The 24,332-nt window shown below is 47.8% G+C and overlaps 1 protein-coding gene across 3 annotated transcripts in view; it reads right to left on the bottom strand.

Moving 5' to 3' along the window:
- Positions 1-24,332, bottom strand: part of NRF1 (nuclear respiratory factor 1) — a 90,358-nt gene that overhangs the window by 56,015 nt on the left and 10,011 nt on the right. For 2 of the 3 annotated variants that reach the window (XM_068401405.1, XM_068401406.1), the window contains exons 2-5: positions 12,019-12,241; positions 6,470-6,584; positions 3,715-3,841; positions 2,990-3,130 (exon numbers count right to left, since the gene is read on the bottom strand). In XM_068401405.1, coding sequence (XP_068257506.1) covers positions 2,990-3,130; positions 3,715-3,841; positions 6,470-6,584; positions 12,019-12,232 — 597 coding nt within the window. In that variant the 5' untranslated portion in view covers positions 12,233-12,241. The remainder of the gene's footprint in view (positions 1-2,989; positions 3,131-3,714; positions 3,842-6,469; positions 6,585-12,018; positions 12,242-24,332) is intronic. The other variant, XM_068401404.1, reaches the window with a different exon arrangement.

Raw genomic sequence — 24,332 nt, 5'->3', positions numbered from 1 at the left:
CCCGAGCAAATCTCCACATTACAGAATCCCAGAATCAATGAGGTTGGAAGAGCCCTCTGTGATCATCGAGTCCAACCATTGCCCTGACACCACCACGTCAACTAGACCATGGCACTAAGTGCCATGTCCACAGCTCAGGAGAAACCCTCTTCACAAAGCTGGTTTGAGTTACCACGTTGTACTAAAAAGGCGAGGGCAACTCCTAACAAGATACTTGTTCTCCCATAATGCAGCATGAGAGGACTTGAAATCACAGAATCAATGAGGTTGGAAGAGACCTCTGGGATCATCGAGTCCAACCATTGCCCTGACACCACCATGGCAACTAGACCATGGCACTAAGTGCCATGTCCAGGCTTTTTTTAATAAGAGGCTCTACGTTGCTACGCTGTTGCATCAGCAGTTTGCATGCTTGCTGACCAAAGAACGTGGAGAAGAAAAAACATTTCTCATTTAACAGAGCCCCAAGAAGCCTGGGAACACTGGAGTGTTGTGGGGGGAGGAAAAAACAAAACCCGTGTCTGCAACTAGTGCCTCAGACTGGAGCTGCTTCACCCGTGGAAATGCAGAGCAATCAAACCCCAGGGGCAACTTGGCTTGGACAAATCTTTGTACAAGGTTTCCTACAGACCAAGGCCACGTCATGTTTGGAAGAAAAAAAGTCTCCAACCTTATTTTTAGCTTAACATGAAAAGCATTAGTACTTTATCCATAGAATTCTACGGATATTAGTATTTTATCCATAAAAGAGAAGCAGAAAAGACTTCAGCAACCTTTGATGTTAAAATATTTAATTCCAACTCCTACCACAAAAAATAAACAATATGTATTATAAATCCAGCTGAAGGCTTCTCTGAAGTGAGAGCTTGTCACTTTTATTGCTGCTTTGATGGCACGTGCAACATTAACAGCCAAACAGTTAACAGATCTTTTTATTGGCCCTTTTATACGTGCACATATTCTGCACACTGCAAATCAGAAAAGTTTCTCAGAGGTGTTACTGGATTGCAACAACCTCACATCCTGATCTCATTCATCCACACTCATTTCTCTCTCCCTCTCTCATTTCTTTCCACCACTGCACTAGCAACAGCTCATTTGCTTTGCTCCTTCCTCAGACCCCCCGTGCTGGGGGTACGAGCACCTCCAGCTTCACTACTTGCACCACACTAGGACGGCCTCCCTCTGCCCAAGCAAATCTCCACATTACAGAATCACAGAATCAATGAGGTTGGAAGAGCCCTCTGGGATCATCAAGTCCAACCATTGCCCTGACACCACCATGGCAACTAAACCATGGCACTAAGTGCCATGTCCAGTCTTGTCTTAAACACCTCCAGAGATGGTGACTCCACCACCTCCCTGGGCAGCCCCTTCCAATGGCTAATGACCCTTGCTGAGAAGAAATGCTTCCTAATGTCCAACCTGAACCTCCCCTGGCCAAGCTTGAGGCTGTGACCTCTTGTCCTATCGCTGGTTGCCTGGGAGAAGAGGCCGACTCCCACTGCGCTACAACCTCCCTTCAGGTAGTTGTAGACTGCACTAAGGTCACCTCTGAGCCTCCTCTTCTCCAGGCTAAACACCCCCAGCTCCCTCAGCCGTTCCTCGGAGGTCAGACCCTCCAGACCCTTCCCCAGCTTGGTCGCCCTCCTCTGGACTCACTGTCCATTGATGTCTCCTTCTCCTTGTTTTAAGTCCTAGGCACTTCTCTTGCTGTTACTCAGCTTAATCACTACAATGACGAGGCCGTAAAGAAGTCAGATAAACACAAGCGTTTGGTTTGCCAACACAAATGAACTCAGAGGTACATACCTGGGATCTTTTGATGGTCTATGATGCCATTTTACTTTAAAAGTTAAACATTTCCATTTTTTACTTTCCATTTCCATGGGAAACCGTTAATGATACAAAACAAAAGCTGCCTGTGAACAGCTCTTGCAGGTACCACCTTTACAGTGGCTTAAAAATCTAGCAGCTAAGTTTTGTCTTATGTTGCCATGGATTAGGAACACGATCCGTTATCAGCCAAGGCACAGCAGATTTCTTTGTAAAATTTTATTAGAAGTGTGAGCTTGTCTGACTCCACCTCAGTAATGGAAATGGTGTTTTGACCAGAATGTGATCTTTCTGTAGAGCACAGAGGAAATCCGCACATCTTTGCTCTACTACAACACCTCTTTGTATGTTGCCCAAAGCCTCCAACCTTTCCATCTTGTTACTCCCTCTAAAGAAACTGGCTTTCGGCATTTAAATTTTGGTGTGGTGCATCAGACTGAGTGTATCCAGAGCCTTCTGCAAAACACACCTGCCTGCATTCAGGTCCTGCACCCCAGGGAAAGGAGATTTCCCTACAGATGATCCCTCCCACACCAAGGAAGCTTCCCTGGGGGGTTCCCTCCACTTTCTCCTAGCAATAATGAGGTCAGCAAAGGGCTGGACCTGGAGAGAAAGGGAGTCCCCCACATCCCTAAGGCAGATGGCTCCCTGGCTGCATCAGAAGTATCTCACTCAGGGTCTGATCTGGAGTCAAACCACCGGCAAGCTCCTCTCTGCTCCAATCCACAGCAGAAAACAGACGAGGGAACAAACTAGAGCACACAAGAAATGTCCAAGGAGGATAAGCCAAAATGGTACTCCACAAGCGACCTTCCTGACCTCAGTGCCTAAAAATCACTGAGAAGGGTAGAACAAACAGCTGCCCTGTTCATAGTTTACAGGAGGTAACAAAAACAGCTCAAAGGGGAATGCTCCCAGCAGCCTGAGCTCTAGTCCTTACCAGCATGTCTACTATTTCATCTAGAAAATAAGCACCAATAACAAAGTGTCACATCTAACTACTATCTGAGCTGCTACAGCCCCACGGGAAAGAAAAGATCAAATGCATCCCCTGGAGATGTAGACACAAGCTCCACTGCAAAATAACAGGATGTGACTGCAAGATGCCAAATCTCCCTCTCTCTGTCTGGTTCTGCCATGTCTGGCTGCTTACCTGGGTCATCTTGTCCACCGAGACAGGAATGCCATCAATGGTGAGGGGTGGCAACTCTGAGTTAACCTCCTGAGGCGCAGGAGCGTGCTCCGCTAGCGCAGACTCCAGGTCTTCCAGAATCATGCTCTTGTACTTGCGTACCTGTGGGGAATCGTTAAGCTCAGGTAAACAAGGTAAGGAGCACCAGGAGAGGCGAGGGCAAGGACACAGGGCCAGCCACCTTCCCCAGGGTGCTGCAGAACAGAAGGAGCAAACAACACCACAGCTGGCAAGAAAAAATACCCACCGGCCCCGAAGACTTGGCTGCATCGAGGAGCTGCTGATGAAACATCAAGTAACACTGGCAAGTGGAAGTATTTATGGGATTAAAAGAAAAGTTCTGAAGCAAGACTTATCATGGTCAGGTTCTGCTCCATTTACTGTCTGGTCTGCAACAAGGTGCAAGCACTGACAGCCAAGCTGAGTTCAAACATGTCACCACTACCTGCTCCCTCTGATTTTTAATCCAGGATATTCAACTCTGGTGAGATGTGCTAGGCAACCACTCATGCAGAGGAGACAGGACATCAGTGCTACACTCATGTCCGTACTCTCTCAACTCCTGTTTCCAGGGTTTTCACCATGATCTTCAGATGACTACCAGGCTTGCAAGGCTGCCTTGAGCAGAATGAAACCTGCAGAGAAGCTGAGCAATTTATGACTTAGCCTTTCCTACAGACACCTACCACATTCTCCAAGGGTGCAGCACCGAATACTTTAAAGACAGGATTGGGTTTGGAGGGTGAGATGCACAGAACGATGGCCTGCTGCCCTACTCTGGTGGTGTACTCATCCAGCGTGGCTCGGAGCTTCCTGAAAGAGATATAAACCAGTGAATAGGCATCAGCTGAAAGCCCTGTAGAAACACAACCCTTTGCATTGTAAATTCCCTTTCTTAATGCTACTCATTCACAAACCAGGTGAGAAACGAAGCCCCAGCTGGTCAGATTAGCCATATATACTGCTTATTCCTCTGCTCCCGCAGGCCTGCTGCGTTCCCTGCAGTCATCCAGCAGCTCAAATATCAATTATTCTCCCTTCTCTCATTTTTCCATTGATGTAAAGAGAAATCACCAGAGCAGCAAAGCTAGGACAGCAAGAGTCTGCATATCCCCTCTGTCACCGTCTAAGTGTATCACCAATACAAAACCTGTAAGGTAAAGAACTTGAATGATTCAACAAAAGAGGACTGCAAACAGGTTATTTCACATCCAGCCTCATAACAGTGCGTTGCAATTCTCTAGTACCAAAGTCCTGCTCAAAGCAGAACTATAAGAATTTAACCTACAACTACAGGATGGGCAAGAAGCAGAAATATTGCAACAGCTCAGCACAGGAGACCCAGGTATTCAAGATACATGCCACATCAGCAAGTCCCTTTGGAACGATCTCTCTGTAGGAAGAAAATGTTCCATCATATACTTTCCACCTCTTATTCTCTTTCAAATAATGCAAGAGAACGTGTCAGAAATGTTGGCAGAAACTCATAAAGCAAGAGAGAAGTAGTGGTTATCACCAGATAACCTGAGCAGTCCATAAGGTGACAGTTTAGTATCTGCCCTGCTCATTTCTGCTCAGCAGACACGCTGCCAAAAAGCACCACCACCACCACCAGCGACGCAGAGATCCCAGAATCAGAAGCTGTAACTTCCTACTGGATTCACGGTGGTGTAAATATCAAGAACAAACATGTCAAACTGATCAGAGCATAAAAAAAAAATGCATTTTGTCAGTAACTTGCATGTAGTAAAATGAAGTAGTTGCATGAAGGGAGAAGAAATAATTTTTTTAAACAGGAGTTTCTTTAAAAATATATTGTTCCCATTTCGATAGAGAAAAGAATTTGCTCTTCAGAAATGTTGCAATAAACAGGACTGGGGCAGCAGAGTTGGGGGAAGGAGGGAAAAACAGAATGGAGCTATAAAAAAAAGGGAGTCCACTCCCAGGGAATATTATTTAACACTAACCCTACTCCACTTCGTTCCAGTTTGATCACGTGCAAAGGGTGTTGTGGGACTCAGCAAATGAGTAAGCAGAATATAAGGAAACCAACTTAATTTCTCAGCAGCTTTACAAGAGTTAGAATAGGAGAGAAGGAGAAAAGGCAAAACTCTGGCTATTGCTGTTTCAGTGCATTAATGTGCACGCAGGAGGAAGCCAGCAAGAAACGGGGTGACAAATACTCCAGCTCTCGTGAGATAACTCAATTAAATCCAAAACAGTTTAAAAAGCAAAAATTGCTTTGTTCCAAAACCTAGTAAATAGTACCAGGCAATATTTACAAATGTTTCCTGAAGACAGAACTGCGGGTGATCTCTCCAGGCTTGCGGAAAGCCTGTGCAGTCACGTCGGCACCAGTGCTCCTAGGTGGCCATCAGGCGGGCAGGCAGCCTCAGAGCACCTGTAATGCAACACCTGAAGGCCTACGGCAGTTTGCTGTCTACAGAGCAAGTTTCTAAAGGCAAACAAAGTGTTTCAGCTCTGGCAGGCATCTCCCCTCGATTACTGTCCCCCAACACCGTGCACTTGAATCCTGTGTCCAGTTCTGGGCCCTGCACTTCAAGAAAGATGTTGAGGTGTTGGAGCGAGTCCAGAGGAGGGCAACGAAGCTGGTGAAGGGTCTGCAGGGACTGACCTATGAGGAACGGCTGAGGGAGCTGGGGGTGTTTAGCCTGGAGAAGAGGAGGCTCAGAGGTGACCTTAGTGCAGTCTACAACTCCCTGAAGGGAGGTTGTAGGGGAGTGGGAGTCGGCCTCTTCTCCCAGGCAACCAGCGATAGGACAAGAGGACACAGCCTCAAGCTTGGCCAGGGGAGGTTCAGGTTGGACATTAGGAAGCATTTCTTCTCAGCAAGGGTCATTAGCCATTGGAAAGGGCTGCCCAGGGAGGTGGTGGAGTCACCATCTCTGGAGGGGTTTAAGAAAAGCCTGGACATGGCCCTTAGTGCCCTGGTCTAGTTGCCATGGTGGTGTCAGGGCAATGGTTGGACTCGATGATCCCAGAGGGCTCTTCCAACCTGATTGATGCTGTGACTATAGGCTGGGTCAGTCATTACTCACGTAATGGGGTCTGCTGGCAAAGGAAATCCAGGTACACACACTCTAGATTTATTGACAGGATCATTTCATAATGCAGAAAAGTTTTTTCTTAGGTAGGTAAGTCCTTTGTGCCACTGCAGAGCTGGGGTATGGCTGCAGCTCCAGATTCTCAGGCTAGCTGCTGTTAAAGCCACTACAAATATCATGCAAGGAACGTTATGACACATTTAACTTGCCACTAGCTGGGGTTAAAACAGAATGATGGATCCCACCGGAATGGCATGTCAGTGCTGGTGATTGCAATAGCACATTAAAGATTAGTAGAGCTGCAATTTGACCCATTTCTGCAAACTAAATCACAGCTTTTGGGTTCCAGAAAAGATGCACAGGCGTGAGTCCTTACCGTAGCAAACGCGTCTGCTGCCTCTTGCGGATTGACGGGTTGGATTCAAAAACGTGTGGTCGCTTTCGTTTTTTACCTGTTGCCACAGCAGCAGCTGCTGCCATCCCCACAGGGCCTGGAAATCAAACCACAAAGGGTGAATCAGCACACACAGCTCAGGAACTGGTCAGAAAGGACATTGACGTAGCCCCCACCCCAGGGATGGGTCCCAAGGGCTCATCTCAAGGGCCTCCCCACCAAACTGGGGTGACCTGAATTCCCCACTGAGCTCCCCAGCAGCTGGGATCCCCCCTCTCCAGCATCAGAGAGGTGTATCAAAAGGCTCCATCCCCCAGACCAGCAAATCCCAGCTCAGTCCTAGGTGAAAGTCACATATTTCAGTCCAGAGTTTTCCACGCAATCACATAATTATGCATTTTGTCATCCAAACACACTAAAAACCTCTCAAGTATGCCAAGAGTTTAAATAACTGACTGCAATCGAGGAGATCCCAGTGGCAGGAGAGCAGAGCCCACGAATCCTGCTCAGACACCTCAACTACAGCATCAGGAGTCCAAGGCCTTCCCCAGAGATTAAGGACAAGTTCTAATGGGAAAGAAATTGTAAATCCAGGGTTCCCAGCAGCATCCTACAACAGCTCCCTGAAGAACAGCAGGGACCATGGCAGGGCAGTGCTATTGCTTTTGTGATCAAACTCTAGACACAAGAGTCTACGTAAGGGGATGTTTCATTAAGTTAATTGGAAGTAAACCAAGTAACTTGCAGTGGATGACGCTACCATCGGTGATCTCCAGAAATGAGCGCAGGGGCAGAGCGAAAAAGCCCTGGGGTCTAATGCAGGCTCAAGGACTTGCCTTTGACTCCTGAGCAGACCTCAGTTGCTCTGTGTGTAGTTTCTCCATATGTCAGAGGTGAGGGATCACCTCAGGGGTCATAAAAGCACTATATTTTTGTGTTTAATGAAGATGCAGCTACTAGATCAGGATGGAGCTGTTGGAGTGAGTCCAGAGGAGGCCACGGAGATGCTCAGAGGGCTGGAGCACCTCTGCTATGGAGACAGGCTGAGAGAGCTGGGGCTGTTCAGCCTGGAGAAGAGAAGGCTCCAGGGAGACCTTCTAGCACCTTCCAGTACCTGAAGGGGTTACAGGAAAGCTGGAGAGGGGCTTTTTACAAGGGCATGGAGTGATGGGACAAGGGGGAACGGTTTTAAACTGAAAGAGGGGAGATTGAGATGAGATCTTAGGAAGAAATTCTTTGCTGTGAGGGTGGTGAGACCCTGGCCCAGGTTGCCCAGAGAAGCTGTGGCTGCCCCCTCCCTGGCAGTGTTCAAGGCCAGGTTGGATGGGGCTTGGAGCAACCTGGTCTGGTGGAAGGTGTCCCTGCCCGTGGCAGGGGGTTGGAACTAGATGGGATTTAAGGTCCCTTCCAACCCAAACCAGTCTGTGATTCTACGAAGTCCTAAGCTACCGATTGGTGGAAGCTGGTAGATGATAATGAAAGTAGCATCCCATTGTAGGTTTTCTCCAGGCAGCTGCTCCGGGAGATGGGACGCTGTAATGGACAGAGCCCTGGGTGACACTACAGAGCCACGTTTTGGTAATCAGTAACGAACTACCTGAGCGCTACCCACAGTGAGCACAGCAAGCACCGCTGCATACTGCTCCAACGGCCCTGTGTTTGTGAAAAAAGAATACAGAATCCCAGAATCAACCAGGTTGGAAGAGCTCTCTGGGATCATCGAGTCCAACCATTGCCCTGACACCACCATGGCAACTAGACCATGGCACTAAGTGCCATGTCCAGGCTTTTCTTAAATAAAAACATTGCCTTTCGGGGGACTGGAAAAACGTTCCCTCTGGAGCAGTGAGGAAGGGCTACGCTGGGTTCTCGGGCAAGCTTTGGGCTGGATGTGTGAGCCCATGCCTCAAACTGCAGCCACCTGCCCCGGGGAAGTGGGACAGCTCCCAGCTTGGGGTGCCCACCTGGCCAGGGGCTGGAGGGGTGTCGGGCAGCCCCTGCACCAGGAGGGCTTGCAGGCAGGCCAGAGCCACCACGTGCCCCTCCTGCAACCACCACCCAGGCCTTAAAAGCTTGTGTGCTAGAAGGGAAGGGAGAAAAGAAAGATCCTGCAGGAGCTGAGGCTGGAAAATGAATAAGCAAAGGCTGTGGGATGCTCAGTGGGGTGGTGGGACATAAGCCTGGGGGCATGGAGAGGTGTTCAGGACCATGAAGCTGTGAGAGTAAGTGGTGCAGGCTCCAAGAGGGACCTCACACGGTCAGATTGCCAACCAGGACCGTAGTTTTAACTCCTGCAGCTCAAGGAGATTTCACATCTGTATTTCAGGCCAATCTCAAGGAAAACAAAGCTGAGAAGGTGTCAAGTAAACAAAGTGGAAACGGGTCAGATAAGCACAACAGCAAAGCAAAGCGTCAGACTTTGGTGTGTTGTGGAGGAAGAGCTGGTGAGGGCAGATGAGGAGAGAAGCCACAGGTTAGAGAAGGATGGAAGACTTGAGTCAAAGTAAGGAGTTGGATTTAACTACCAAAGCAGCTGCTGTGCAACCAGACCCATGCGTTAGCACCACGAAGGAAAACAACTGCAAAGGTAACAGGCAAATGCAGAGATGGAAGGAGGAGAAATCAAAAATCTAGGTAGCAGGAAAAAAAAAAGCAACAGGCAAGCAAAGTGGGATAAAAGTAGGATAAAGGAAAGGGATGAGGGCGGTGCTTCCCAAACTTTGGGCATTATTAGGATGCTTTCAATGGATCAAAACTGGCAGATGCCCATGAGCTGCCCCCAGAAGTGGGCAACAGCCCCTCACCCAGCTGCTGACCCAGCCCAGCTCTCCTCTCCCCAGAGCCCCTCCTGCCAGCCCCTGAGAGCAGGAGAGCACACGGGCCATGGCTGGAATACTTGTTTTGGGAACCACCAGACTAAAGAATGGCCTGGGTGCTTTTTGTGTTAACTTTGGCAGTTTTTATCACCTGGGCTAGCAGATTGGCATGGTAACTCATTTAAATGTTCTAGGAAGAAGAGGATACAGTGTTACTACTGCTCTAAGCAAAGCTATTGCAAGGGGTCAGCAAGTCCTGCTCACACCAAGTGAGGATTCACTAATTTCACAGATCACTTGTATGTATGTGACCACTGCAGCCTTCCAACCTCAACTTGAACCACATCACAGAATCACAGAATCAATCAGTTTGGAAGAGCCCTCTGGGATCATCGAGTCCAACCTTTGACCTAACACCACTGTGTCAATTAGACCATGGCACTAAGTGCCACATCCAGTCTTGTCTTAAACACCTCCAGGGATGGTGACTCCACCACCTCCCTGGGCAGCCCCTTCCAATGGCTAATGACCCTTGCTGAGAAGAAATTTTTCCTAATGTCCAACCTCAACCTCCCCTGGTGAATCTTGAGGCTGTGTCCTCTCGTCCTGTTGCTATTTGCCTGGGAGAAGAGGCCGACCCCCACTCCGCTACACCCTCCTTTCAGGTAGTTGTAGAGAGCGAGAAGGTCTCCCCTCAGCCTCCTTTTCTCCAGGCTAAACACCCCCAGCTCCCTCAGCCGCTCCTCATAAGACATACCCTCTAGACCTTACATCTCTACCCATTTCCTCACTTCCATTTTCCTTCCATTTCCAGTCGTTGGCAGTAGCTTCTACTCAAACATCTCCTCTCCATTTAAATCCGTTCTAACAACTAACGTTGGACTTACTCAACGCACAGAATCCTCCTCCGTTCACATCCTGTATGTTTGAAAGGCTTCTCCAGGCACAGCTGCCTTTTCACAACTCACTACAAAGACTCCTAAAGATTTTACCTATTTGTTAAGACAACCTATTGGCAAATCCTATATCCTACAAGGTGCAGGGCATACCCTGCTGCCCACTGCTCTCAATAGCAAGTTCTTCTTCCTTTAAATTGCAAGCTGTTTAGAGCAAGGGTTCATTGCTTAGCACTTTTAGACACCCTTTAGCTGGGACACCCACTGCCTTTAAAAACGTGGATACACTTCAGCTGCTTTCCACAACTTCACATGTTCAGTCAAGCACATTAGGAGCTTTATTCCTCAGATAAAGTCTGATACGGAGTCAGACAAGTCGGAGAGTGCTTATTTATCGCTGCTTTTTCTACTAGTGAGATAGATCCACTACAAGGCAATCTGGAGGACATTTGGCAGGGGCTTCACTGGAAGGAGCTTATAGTTCTGAAATACTTTCCCAGTCTAGATATGCCAGGACCCTTTGTGGTCTCTCCGTGGGAGAAGCCTTGCATGTGAGCTCTCTGGCTAAGAAGGGTTGTGGAGCACTCCTGGGTTATTTTTACTGTTGTTTCTATGGGCCTGAAATAAGCTTGCTCTTTGACATATCACAGAATCAATGAGGTTGGAAGAGACCTCTGGGATCATCGAGTCCAACCATTGCCCTGACACCACCATGGCAACTAGACCAGGGCACTAAGTGCCATGTCCAGGCTTTTCTTAAACCCCTCCAGAGATGGGGACTCCACCACCTCCCTGGGCAGCCCCTTCCAATGGCTAATGACCCTTGCTGAGAAGAAATGCTTCCTAATGTCCAACCTGAACCTCCCCTGGCCAAGCTTGAGGCTGTGTCCTCTTGTCCTAGCGCTGGTTGCCTGGGAGAAGAGGTCAACTCCCACTGCGCTACAACCTCCCTTCAGGTAGTTGTAGACTGCACTAAGGTCACCTCTGAGCCTCCTCTTCTCCAGCCTAAACACCCCCAGCTCCCTCAGCCGTTCCTCGCAGGTCAGACCCTCCAGACCCTTCACCAGCTTGGTCACCCTCCTCTGCACTCGCTCCAACACCTCAACATCTCTCTCGAAGTGCAGGGCCCACAACTGGACACAGGATTCAAGGTGCGGCCTCACCAGTGCCGAGTACAGAGGGACGATCCCTGCCCCAGACCGGCTGACTACACTATTCCTAAGAGAGGCCAGGATGCCATTGGCCTTCTTGGCCACCTGGGCACACTGCTGGCTCACGTTCAGCCGCCTGTCCATCAGCACCCCCAGGGCTCTTTCTAACCACTCTTCCACCAGCCTGTAGCGCTGCAGGGGGTTGGTGTGGCCCAAGTGTCAGACCCGGCACTTGTTCTTGTTGAACTTCACGCCGTTGGTCTCGGCCCATCGATCCAACCTGTCCAGACCCCTCTGCAGACCCTTCCTGCCCTCCAGCAGATCGACACTGCCACCCAGCTTGGTGTCATCTGCAAATTTGCTGAGGGTGCACTCGATCCCTACGTCTAGATACTCAGTATTTCAGTTTTGTTATTTGGGGCAGCATTTACCAGGGACCTTTTTTATTGTACAAACCACTCTCTTACTCCCAGCACCTCCATACCACACACAGATGAAGTGATGCAGGATTCAAGCAGCCAGCAGACCTTGTGAAGAAGTGTTATTAAAGCCAGAGCAACACAGAAGCACTCAGAGCATCCCGTGGGGTGCCAACATCACCCGCTGCCCTCAACCTCTGCACGAATGCTACGTTAGGCAGACGATGCCAAGCACCCCACTGACTTTACCTGCTGCAGCCAGGTGGGCAGTGACCTCGTCGGCAGCCGTGGAGTTGAGGATGTCAGAGTCATCGTAGGAGGTGTCCTCTGGTGAAGACGGCGAGTCTTCGTCTGCGCTGAGCATGCTGTGCTCTGTGTAGGTGGCCACATGGACCTGCTGGGCCACCGTGTGGGCCTCGATGGTCGCCATGTGCTCTGTTTGGGTCACCCCGTGTTCTTCCATCAATAGCTACTGTCAGAGGAGACAAAAATCACAGCGAGGGGTTACAGATATTGATGCACCGTAAGGGAGGACAGCCAAAGGTTTCTGAGCCAGCTAGATGAGCAGGCCGTGACCAAGAGGGAACAGACATTACCTCCCCCGGTGGCAGCGACCTTCTACGAGAGGGAAATAACGACTGCACCAGGAGTCAGAAGAGGAACTTGAAGTTTAAGAGTTTTGAAAATCCATACTTCCAAACAAGACGGCATAGCACCCATGGGCAGTCATCTCTGCTGGAGGAAAGGTCTTTAAGGACCTTGTAGTCCTGAGATTACGTGCCCCTCACCAACTACAGATTAAGAGGTCTGATCAAAGGTGGAACTTCTTTTTTGGCACTTCAAGATCCAGCTTTCAGGGAAGATGCTCAAGGGCAATACAAAATCTCCCTCCTCCAACCTCAATAGCTCAGGACACAAACAAGGATGCCAGCACAGAAGTTTACTGGCAGCAAGTTGCATTCTGGAGACCACTTTTGTTGCATTACTTGTTGAGAGTCCGGAAGCCAACAAAATCATTACAACTCAAGCACAAATATTACAGAAAGCATATTTATTTAATGCATCTAGTGGTAAACCACTGAGCAAAGTAGCAGCTTACGTAGTCAGCAGGGCACTGGACCACGCGCCATGACCATAAATCTGCGCAGAAGGAACCAGACAAGAGGTATGCAGATATCTTCAGTGTGTGTCTACCACACATTTGTGGAAAAGGAACAGCACATCCTTAAGATATTTGCAAACTACCAGAAGAATTAGCACACCAACCCTTGAAAACAGGTTCCTCAAAACCCTCGGGGCAAACAGCAGAAGGAAAGAGATGATCAGCTGTAGGGAACAATAAAATATACCCAGCAAATTCTGACCCCAGAAGTATAGCCACTGAATTTAAAGCTTTTGATTGACACCCTGTTCATGGAAACCTGTTCAGCTTGTCAGGAGAGAGCCAGGAGCACAGACACAGACCGCAGAGTGGTCGCAGATACGTGACGGGGTAACTGGTCTATGAACTCGGACAAGCCATGCCATTGCACACTTTGTCCTTCAAAAGCTTTCAATAGCTTCTGTTATCCACATCGTGCCATAAATACACGACACTTTGCAAATGATCAACACGACAAAAACCGCAGCCTGACAAAATAATCACCAGGCTTCTGCTGACCACAGAAAACACATCCTGGTGACCAAACCATGGAACACCATGGCAGGATCGATGAGACACTGGGACCCAGACCAGGAGAAGGCACTTTGTCAAGAGGGTTATTTTGACCAAACTAATCAATAGTCACACACACAGAGGAGCAACTAATCGAGACATGGCAAGAGAGACTATTACAACGGTGGGATGCTCCGTGGAAGAAACAGAATGGAGGACACCTCAGCTGAAGCTGTGAATACGTGGGCAAACAGGAATAGAACATTAGGTGGGAGGCAGAAGGAGGTTAAAGGAGAGGACCAGAGTCTTGCTCTGAATTCAGGAGAGAGTACAAAAGAGGAATAGTGTAGCCAGCCGGTCTGGGGAAGGGATCGTCCCTCTGTACACGGCACTGGTGAGGCCGCACCTTGAATCCTGTGTCCAGTTCTGGGCCCCGCACTGCAAGAGAGATGTTGAGGTGTTGGAGCGAGTCCAGAGGAGGGCGACCAAGCTGGTGAAGGGTCTGACCTGCGAGGAACGGCTGAAGGAGCTGGGGGTGTTTAGCCTGGAGAAGAGGAGGCTCTCACCCCTCCAGAGATGGTGACTCCACCACCTCCCTGGGCAGCCCCTTCCAATGGCTAATGACCCTTGCTGAGAAGAAATGCTTCCTCATGTCCAACCTGACCCTCCCCTGGCCAAGCTTGAGGCTGTGTCCTCTTGTCCTGTCACTAGTTGCCTGGGAGAAGAGGCCGACTCCCTCTCCGCTACAACCTCCCTTCAGGTAGTGAAGAGTTTCTTGTCCATGAAACACTAAGAGATCCCCTAAATGTTCCTAAATAGCCTAAAAGGCTGCTAGAGTTGGATGTTGCTGTTGTCCAACGCTGTTTACAAGTCAGATTGTAATATTAGAACCATCCAAAAATAGCTGCAACACAAATACCGCCAGTAAGGAAGGGACTAAGATGCTGAAGTATGTTGAAGTAAATTGAAAATTTCTAGTTTAAAAATAAAAAAAATAAATAATAATAATAATAATAATAATAAAATAAAATCAGCTGTAATCTCCAAGCAACTTATTTTGCCATCACCATAGAAAAAAGGGAGAAGAAAAAAATAAAGATTTCAAGCAAACCCTTAATGAAATAGCTCAGCAGGCCAAGCTTTCCCAAGCCGCCGTGCTGCTTCTGAAAGCATATATTGCTGCTTTTCTCAATGGAGCAATACCACTTTAAGTACTTTCCATTAAAATTAAAAAAATTATTTATCCAGAGAAAAATATGATCAGAATATAATTGACAAAGTGTATTAACCTTTTAGCTCCTCAGGAGACAAGACTGCAAGACAAGGGATGCTTCCAATACTGTTTCCTTCGGAAGGAAACCTGCATCATTCTATAGTGAATGCCACTAAAAATGATGTTTTTTTATAAATAAAATTGGTAGCAGACTGAAACTATGCAATTCTGAGTCAGCAAGTGGACAGCTGGGTAAGCAACACCAATAATCCTCATGGGCAACTACACAAATTTAAACACACGTGCATCTGATCTGGTTTTTAGGGGCACGTGTCCTGCTTCAGTGCCCGGTGCCTGGTTGAGTTTTGGCATTTTTGGAAACAGTCATAAGCAACGACTGGGATAATCAATAGCAGGGTCATCACGAGTATTTAAAGATGAAGTCCACTTGATTGTGATGGTTGACGAGAAGCTCACCATGAGCCAGCAATGTGCGCTGGCAGCCCAGAAAGCCACCGTGTCCTGGGCTGCATCCCCAGCAGCGTGGCCAGCAGGTCAGGGAGGGGATTCTGCCCCTCTGCTCCGCTCTCGGGAGACCCCCCCTGCAGTGCTGCGTCCAGCTCTGGGGCCCCAACAGAAGAAGGACACGGAGCTGTTGGAGCGAGTCCAGAGGAGGCCACGGAGATGCTCCGAGGGCTGGAGCCCCTCTGCTCTGGAGACAGGCTGAGAGAGCTGGGGCTGTTCAGCCTGGAGAAGAGAAGGCTCCGGGGAGACCTTCTAGCACCTTCCAGTGCCTGAAGGGGCTACAGGAAAGCGGGAGAGGGACATTTTACAAGGGTGAGGAGTGACAGGACGAGGGGGAACGGTTTTAAACTGAAGAGGGGAGATTGAGATGAGATCTTAGGAAGAAATTCTTTGGTGTGAGGGTGGTGAGACCCTGGCCCAGGCTGCCCAGAGCAGCTGTGGCTGCCCCCTCCCTGGCAGTGTTCAAGGCCAGGTTGGATGGGGCTGGGAGCAACCTGGTCTGGTGGAAGGTGTCCCTGCCCGTGCCAGGGGGGTTGGAGCTGGATGGTCTTTAAGGTCCCTTCCAACCCAAACCAGTCTGTGATTCTATGATTCAAACAAGGTCTAATAACCACCAATGTATTATACACTCTTTCCTCTCTCCACCGCCTCCCTTCCACAGAATCACAGAATCAATCAGGTTGGAAGAGACCTCAGGGATCATCGAGTCCAACCGTTGCCCTGACACCACCCTGTCAACTAGATCATTGCACTAAGTGCCATGTCCAGTCTTTTCTTAAACACATCCAGAGATGGTGACTCCTCCTTCCAGAGGAGTCCAAGGTACATGCTGCAATGTATAAAGGACACTTGCTTCCTTGGTGGCACTATTAGATTTCCTCACTTTTAAGCTTTCTTGCCTGTATAAAAGTAGTTATAAGGTGGGAAAAAAATGCAATAAACTACTACAGCTCTTCAGTAGACGGCGCAGCCTGCCCAACTGTGCACAGAACAACAACAACACAGCTCTAGTAATTCATTTCCAAGTTGTAACTTGGATTAATTCCAGTTTAACCTGATAGCTGGCTTCATTCAACGCAGGTTTTTTACTTTCCCAACTTCTGCGCTATTTTCATATCTGCACATTTTCCTCCCAGGAAATTTCCACACGTCTCCAGAATCAAACACTGAAAGGCATGAAGCTCTGAGTGTTGAAACCCTGGGTAGTTATTCATATATTCAAATTATTTCCAAAGGATTCCTGATATAAGTCAGGCTTTGGGGGTAAACACCTTGACTGGCAGTTTTTGCTGGTGATTACCAACCTGTTGCTATTGTTGTTGCCCCAGCAGCAAAACGTCTCTGCTATGTGTCCGAAGGGTCCACACTTGGGATTTGAACTGGGATTCAGGCACAGGGGATGACAGGAAAGTTGTTCTTGATTAATTTTAGAGATGAGCATTCATCATTCCAGAAAAGGAAAGTTTATTCCTGTTTTACTTCAGGAACCAGAACAGTTTCAGGTGTAAGGAAACCCTAATGATACGATGAAGCCTGCAAAGACATTTCCTGGTGGTTGCAGCTTAGTCCAGAAGCCTTGGATGACAGCCAGAAGTATTTTTAAAGTCATTTAAAGCGCTTAAAAAAATATGAGGATAAAGTCTCTCTCATCACACAGCGCAGTTGCTTCATGCCTGTGTCAGAGGTTCCTTTGATGTACTGACAACTATGATCAATGGCTGTTGACACCATCGCTGGAAGAATACCAGAGACAGGAAGAGTAAAGAAATCCAAAATAGCAGAAGCCGTACCATCGAAACCAGCAGAAAACAACAGAAATTGAACATAAAACCTATAAATTCTATATTAAAATGGATTTTAAATGGATTAAAATGAAGGTCTCGTCTGCTCAGTGTCTTCTGTGGTGCGAATGTAGAGAGATATAACTTGACCGATACAAAACCACGTGGATTATCCGACTGTAGAAATTGTCCTCTATCACCACCATCAAGTTTAATGTTGCTTCATAGGTGCTTTAAGCCGAGCCAAAAATAAAATGTCCACACCAGAAAAAATGATGAGGTACACCAGCACGACTGGAAAAACTCTCTTACACAGACAGGGCCTGGACTTATTTTTATCCTTTAGACCACTGAAGCGGTTTTACTTTGTAAAGCACAAGACACTGTCCTCTGAGTCAGTCTTGACTTAGAGAGGAACATCTCACTTTTCTGCTGGCATTTGTGATCATGCGGCCATTTTTACTAACTCATCCAACACAACGGCTAATTCATCTGAAACCCTGTTCACATTAACAATAAATAAAAGAACTGTTGCGTCTAACTGCTTTGGCAGTTTAAATAATTCTTAAAAGGATGCAAAATACGGATTATCTGAATGAAGACTAATGGAGAAGGGCTAAAACACAACATATTATGATGGAGACCTGCTCTGCGCTCTACCGCACACGCACAGCTCACTCCTGCCACGTGTGCTCAGACCCCTCCTAAGAAAGTAGCTGCTGCACGAAAGGGAGCTTGGGGAACGCAGGGGCACAGGTTTTAAAGGAAAAGAGGGGAGATTAGGAAGAAATTCTTTGCTGTGAGGGTGGTGAGACCCTGGCCCAGGTTGCCCAGAGAAGCTGTGGCTGCCCCCTCCCTGGCAGTGTTCAAGGCCAGGTTGGATGGGGCTTGGAGCAACCTGGTCTAGTGGAAGGTGTCCCTGCCCATGGCAGGGGGGTTGGACTAGATGATGTTCAAAGGTCCCTTCCAACCCAAACCATCCTCTGATTCTATCATTCTACCATTCCAAAATGGGGAGGGAACAGTTAACAGCCTCATCAACACCCAAACCACCAAAAATAAAGTTCTCACGTTCAAGTTTTGCAGCCAGACCTTCCTTCTGCTTGGGCACTTCAGAGCTCACTCGATGAGCAAACCTCTCCTCTGTAAGCCAACACCATACAGCCCAAGAAGTCACTGTGAAAAAGGGTGGGTTGGCTTTCTTAACAAAACTTGCTTCTTCATCAAATAGAGTTTTGTATTTTCTTTGCAAATAATTCTGGTTGTCAGAATTCAGGCTTCAGATTTTCATATCAAGAGTCAGTCACTATGGGTAGAACATCATAAGGGAAAAGTTCACCTGTATTCTGTAACAGCATCCCCATCAAAATGAGTATGACATTTCATAACTAAAATGCAAGAATTAGCAGATCACCGATAGCAAATAGAGAGGCCAAGTCTCACACAGCCTACTCCGTGTGCTGTAGCACAACCTTTCCGAACTAAAAGTTCTGGGAAGAATGAAATCCCATCCCAGCCAGCTGCATTTCTCTCAGGAGAAAGGCTGCATTACATGACCCACCGAGTGTCCTCTAAAGAACTGCCCTTGAATTGCTGAAAAGATCTTAAATTTAGATGATATAGGAACAAACCCAATGCTAGAAACCAGAAAAAAGGGGCAATAAGCTTGCATCAGCTCATGTCTCTGAAAAAAACCAGCCAGCATCAAGCTTCTCCTCATCCTCCTTTCACCCAAATATCAGGGTATTCAATACCTAACCCTACAAAGGTGCGTGCAGAGGTCTAGGCTGGTGTCCACAGAGGCCCAGCTCTCTACAGCACAGACGGGTTGTTTAATAAGGTACAAACCAGCCTGTTAGCTAGCGATGGACCCACCGAAACACGGAGAGCAAGGCACTGATGGAGCCTCACAGCCTGCAAACACTTTCTTGTAGAGGAGGGTTTATAACGGATGTTGAGGTGTTGGAGCGAGTCCAGAGGAGGGCGACCAAGCTGGGGAAGGGTCTGGAGGGTCTGACCTATGAGGAACGGCTGAGGGAGCTGGGGGTGTTTAGCCTGGAGAAGAGGAGGCTCAGAGGTGACCTTAGTGCAGTCTACAACTACCTGAAGGGAGGTTGTAGCGCAGTGGGAGTCGGCCTCTTCTCCCAGGCAACCAGCGCTAGGACAAGAGGACACAGCCTCAAGCTTCACCAGGGGAGGGTCAGGTTGGACATTAGGAAGCATTTCTTCTCAGCAAGGGTCATTAGCCATTGGAAGGGGCTGCCCAGGGAGGTGGTGGAGTCACCATCTGTGGAGGGGTTTAAGAAAAGACTGGACATGGCACTTAGTGCCATGGTCTAGTTGCCATGGTGGTGTCAGGGCAATAGTTGGACTCAATGATCCCAGAGGGCTCTTCCAACCTCATTGATTCTGGGATTCTGTTTTCCCCAAAGCCACACCTTGTATTCAGCACACTGAAAAGTAAGCAGAAGGGCAAAAGGAAGAGACAAGTCAACATTATTGTTGCTCACTTGGCTCAGGGGACATCGGATGTTCCTGGGGTTTTTAATTGAATTTTTTAAAATTTGCTTTGTTTTTTTTTAAATTAATTAATTTAGAGGACTTATTTGAGAGGACCAACTCTACATATCCATTCTCAAGAATAAACCGTCTGCCTCACTTCCTAATTTGTTTCAAAGGAACGAAAACACTCCTGGTTTTTCTTTCACAACCCATTTTCGGTTTGATCCCCGCACCACAGTCAGTACCAATTCCTTATCGACAACCCTACTCAGGATCTCGGCATGTAGTACTTTGTCTGGCCCTACACAGCAGTCTCGAGACCAGTGTAAAAAGAAATTAAAAAAAAAAAGAGGAAAAAAAAATTCTGTCTTATCATTTAAGCTGGTCACCCTCCTCATGGTTTTACCTTCAATGAAACGCTGCTCCATGCTTGGCAAGAGGAGTTTTTTCAAGAACATGTGCAACACCTCCTCCCTTTCTTCTACTCTTTTTGTAAAGCTGACAAGCATCTGGAGTTTAATATGCCCTTAATGGGTTCAAGCCTCCACTGTAAATAAGTCGTTTGCTTTGCATTAAACAACCGACATCACACTGGCGCTTCTGTTCTCGGAGGCGATCGCGGAGAGTTCATCAACGGGGCTCCTGTGATCCGGGTGTGTTAATTCTCGTGCAGCAGCTCCGTGGGCTGCGGGGTGGCTGCTGCAGCCATCACTCACCGCCCGCTAAGTCCCTTCTTGCAGCTCTCCAGTGGTGTTCAGCCGCGTAGAGCAGCACCTCTGCTAGGAAATGAGCCTCTAAATCACGTTACAGCCATTTCTGCTCAGTTTGCTTTTCCCCTTCCCCTAGCTTGGAGGGGAGCCACGGTGCTAAACACTGCTTCCTCAACGATGCTGCGAGGAGGTAGCGATGATGCTCAGCGTGACTCTCGTGCTTGTCCCCATCCCCTGGCCATCGCAGTGTGGCAGGAGCAGGTCACAAAGGTGCTGGCGGTGGCACGCAGGGCTTCACACATGCAAAGCATGTGCCCCGCTGAGCTGCCTTCCTCACTGCTAAGAGCCCGCTGTTTACGCTGTAGTGGGTAAGGTAGACCACACCACCCCGATTTATTTTAAGAACTACCAACTGTTTGCAGCTGCAACAGCTCCTCCGCCTGCTCTCCACAGCCACCATCGGCCCCGCTGTCATCTCGCGAGAGGGAGGAATCTAAAATACCTTTGATGATCCGGGCCAACGTGACCTGAAGGATTTTGTTCAGTTAACTAGGTTTCATACCTCATGGATTCAATCAGATTAAAAAGCACTTCCTATGCACTTAGTACACAAGAATGTTTTATTTTAAAAGCTGTTTCAAACGTCCGGCTGTATGTCTAGATAAATTCCAAATTCCCTGCAAAGACGGCCCGGAATAATTCGTAAGTGAAAACTGATACAGCGAGAAATTAATCATTTGCCATTTAGTAACAAAATCAAATCCTGTTTGAGTGTAATTATACCTTTGAAATCATCTGGAACTGCTTTTTGCTAGTCTGGCACAAAGCCCTCTACACATTTTTTAAAGCAAGTACATACATCCTGATACAGTTGGTTTCTAATCAGCAGATTTCAATGGTTGTACTAACCATGAAGAACCAACCTCATTCGGTGTGACAGATGCATTTGTCCCCCTCCCTTAACCAAACCAGCAGCAGTTTGGTTCAGGCTCCAAAGGAGGTAAAGGCCTGAGCCGGAGCTGGGACAAGAACTCCTCCAGGAGACACACAAAGCAGCAAAGCAACACAGTGAACACCGATGAGTTGTGGGTACAAGGAGCCTCGTGTGTACCTCTCCCCCTGCATGCAATTTGACTACGAGCCAACCACTTTACCCCATAAATACAACAGCCTCAGTGAGCCATCGTTGAGCTGGCCCTGGCAGGCAGGGTGGCTGCATGGCCATGATCTCCCCTTGAGCTGGGACGCCTCTCAAGGCTGCTCCTCGAAGCAACGAGATCTTTTACCAATGACAGATCACTGGATGAGCCCAATGTGAATTCTCCTTGGACGGTAACGGGACTGAACGCCAGGCAACGCTCCCCTTTAGTAGGGACACTGCTCAACGTTAAAAGATATTAGCTATTTAGCTTAAATAAGTAAGTTTTCAATAGAATGAATCACTTCAGAGTTATAATGCTGTGTGATTTAGCACGCTGTTTGCTCAGCCTTACTTACTGATCACGAGTAGCTGGATTTGCTGAAGCCTCAGGCCACAAGCTGCACATTTCCACCGAGGTTTACTGAACGTGTACCTACTTAGTCACAACAGGGCCTCCCGAGCCAGCGTAAATCAGAAGACACGGAGGCTCCGAGGCTACAAACCATCCACAGCAGCTGCAACTAGACAAGATAACGGCCTGTCTGAAGACACTGAAGGAATCCAGTGAGGAACAAGAAAACCCCAGCCCCAAATATTACTCATGGACCAAACTGTTGTGTGAGGGGCGGGTGAATAGTCTGTCAGGGTATAATTGCCCAGGGATTTCTTTGTCCCCCTCACCCTCATCCACCCACCCCCCTTTTTTTCAGCCCTTCTCCAGAGACACAAGCTGACCATGCTGCTGTACCACTCTATTAAATTATTTCTTTTATAAAATCCGATGCCTGAGAGTCTGCTTCAGGAAACCTCGGGTTCGAACTTCAGAGTGAACTAACACCTGGTGCCCAGATGGAAGGTAAGTGAAGTGGGAATAAGCACGATGAAACTTTGAAATCTTAGCTAAGTCACATAGAGAATCAGGTGTGATTCTAACCCGATTTTCCCTCTGTATGTTTCCTCCATGTAGTAAGTAATAGAGAGAACCTTGCCACCAAACTCTGTTAAGTCGCGCTTTTATCAAACACTCCTCCACGACAAATTCGCACAGGATCTCAGGGTGGTGTTCTGTCACATTTGCAAACAACAGCAACACAAACCAAGAGATCCTACCCCATGATTTTCATAAGGACTCATGACTGAAATCACTGGTGTTCATCAAACCTCCTCATTAGTCTTGCGAGACTTGTGTCTACCCTCCAATTACAACAGCCACAAATGGTCTGGGTTTGATAGCTTCTCAGATGGTCTGAATTAGATGAGTTGCCAACCTCCAGTTGATGCGAGGATAGAGGACAACCTCGAACAGAGGAGAGATGCTGGTACCTGGAAGCCACATCCCATGCAAAGACGTCCACCTCCCAGCCAGGCCTGACTCACGGGCGCAGAGCTCCCTTGCAGCGTTTCCTGACGATGCTGGTGAAGAAACCACTTCCAGGTGAAATCTGAGATGGCAGGAGGTCTATGCCAGCTGATTACAACTGCAGTGGCTTCTGTGTGCGCAGCTTGCAACCGAAAGCACACAAGAAAGCCCCCGTCACCCAGCTGTGCTACATACCAACAAGCAAGACTCAGACCTTCTCCTGGTCTTTCCTCCGTGGGTGCAAAAGAAAGAAGATGTTCATGTCCTCTCTAGCAGGCAGCTTCAGACTCTTGATAGCAGAGATTTAGCTCTTTCCATGACGTCCACCTGTCATGTTGCATTGGTGTCTCTCACTGGTTAAATATCATTTGTTAATTCACATTCAAGGATAGATTTGGTACCATTCTTGTATAAAATTGTGCTTAGAGGGTATTACCACTGCGGGTTTGATATGGAAACAATGCCATTCCTCAGGGCCAAGATGGATTAATATCTTGATTATTACCACAACTCATTTAAACCCTCAAATCCTATTTTTCCACGGCTGTGGAAAAAGTCTTCTCTTGCTCATGCAGAGAATTTGCTGGCCTACACCTCAATCCAACAAAAACAGCTTTTTTTCTGGTGAAGCATCTGTCACTCTGGAAGCTGTGCAAGGTTTTAGCTGGGACTGACTTCCCAGGACTTGAGACATTGCCTCATGTCAGCAGCAACAGCTGATACCCTGCACAAAGGCAAGATAAGACACGCTAGTTTACACCTCTCCTATCAAGATTGAAGCAAACATCTTATTTCGTGCCAGCTCACAGTGGCACATGGACAGTCGCTGCATGTCGGCAGAGACGCTGTAACTCAAGCACTGAGAGGAACTACAGAAACCAGGTCTCATTCCACAGCGTCCTCCTGTGGCATAGTATTAGTAGAATATATCCTTTTATTAGGATGGAAATATATCCTTTTAATTAGGATGGAAAAAAATTCCCTGTGCTACCAGTTTCAGCATGAAAAGACCTAAAATAAAATTGATTGTAGAAAAAAAAAAACAAAAACAAAAAACCCTTCTATTAATGTCCTCTTTTTATCAGCATCTCACATAAAATGCAAGCACATCACACTGCAGGAAAAACTTCACGAACAGAAAGTCTGGAAAAGAAACAAATAGGATTTTACACAAATTTATTAGGCATACAAACTCCTATTTGCTGCTGAAGTTTCTGCTGGAAGCCACCACTTGGCGATGTGACAGGACATTCATTTCATGATGTACGATGCCATTTGCAAGGGGTCCTTTTTGCAACTTAACTTCCTGTATTCAGCAGCAAACGCCAGCAGGAAGCTACGGGCTGAACACAAGGATGAGGTGGTTTCTGCTTGAAGACTCTTCTCGGGCTTCGGCACGAAGGCGATGGTGAGCGTGAGGAGGACTTCGCCGCAGCTCTCCACCCAGCTGCATGAGGCGAGCTGGAGCAGGCGCCTGGTCTCCCTCCTGCCCGGCCCAGCAGAAAGCAGAAGCAGCACATCGGAGAGAACATGAAGCTCTCCAGGAAAAAAAAAAAAAAAAAAAATCACTTTTAAATTTTGAATTTTGGCTGGACTGGCTGCCAAAGCAGTTTCTCTTCAGTTGCTTGCCTCAACCAGAGCAATGGTAGTTCACAGGGAAAGCACAGCACACACATG

The sequence above is a fragment of the Nyctibius grandis genome, chromosome 5, assembly GCF_013368605.1.
Source record: "Nyctibius grandis isolate bNycGra1 chromosome 5, bNycGra1.pri, whole genome shotgun sequence".
Taxonomy (NCBI): domain Eukaryota; kingdom Metazoa; phylum Chordata; class Aves; order Nyctibiiformes; family Nyctibiidae; genus Nyctibius; species Nyctibius grandis.
Note: the sequence above shows the minus strand (reverse complement) of the source record. Positions and strands in the feature narration are given on the sequence as shown.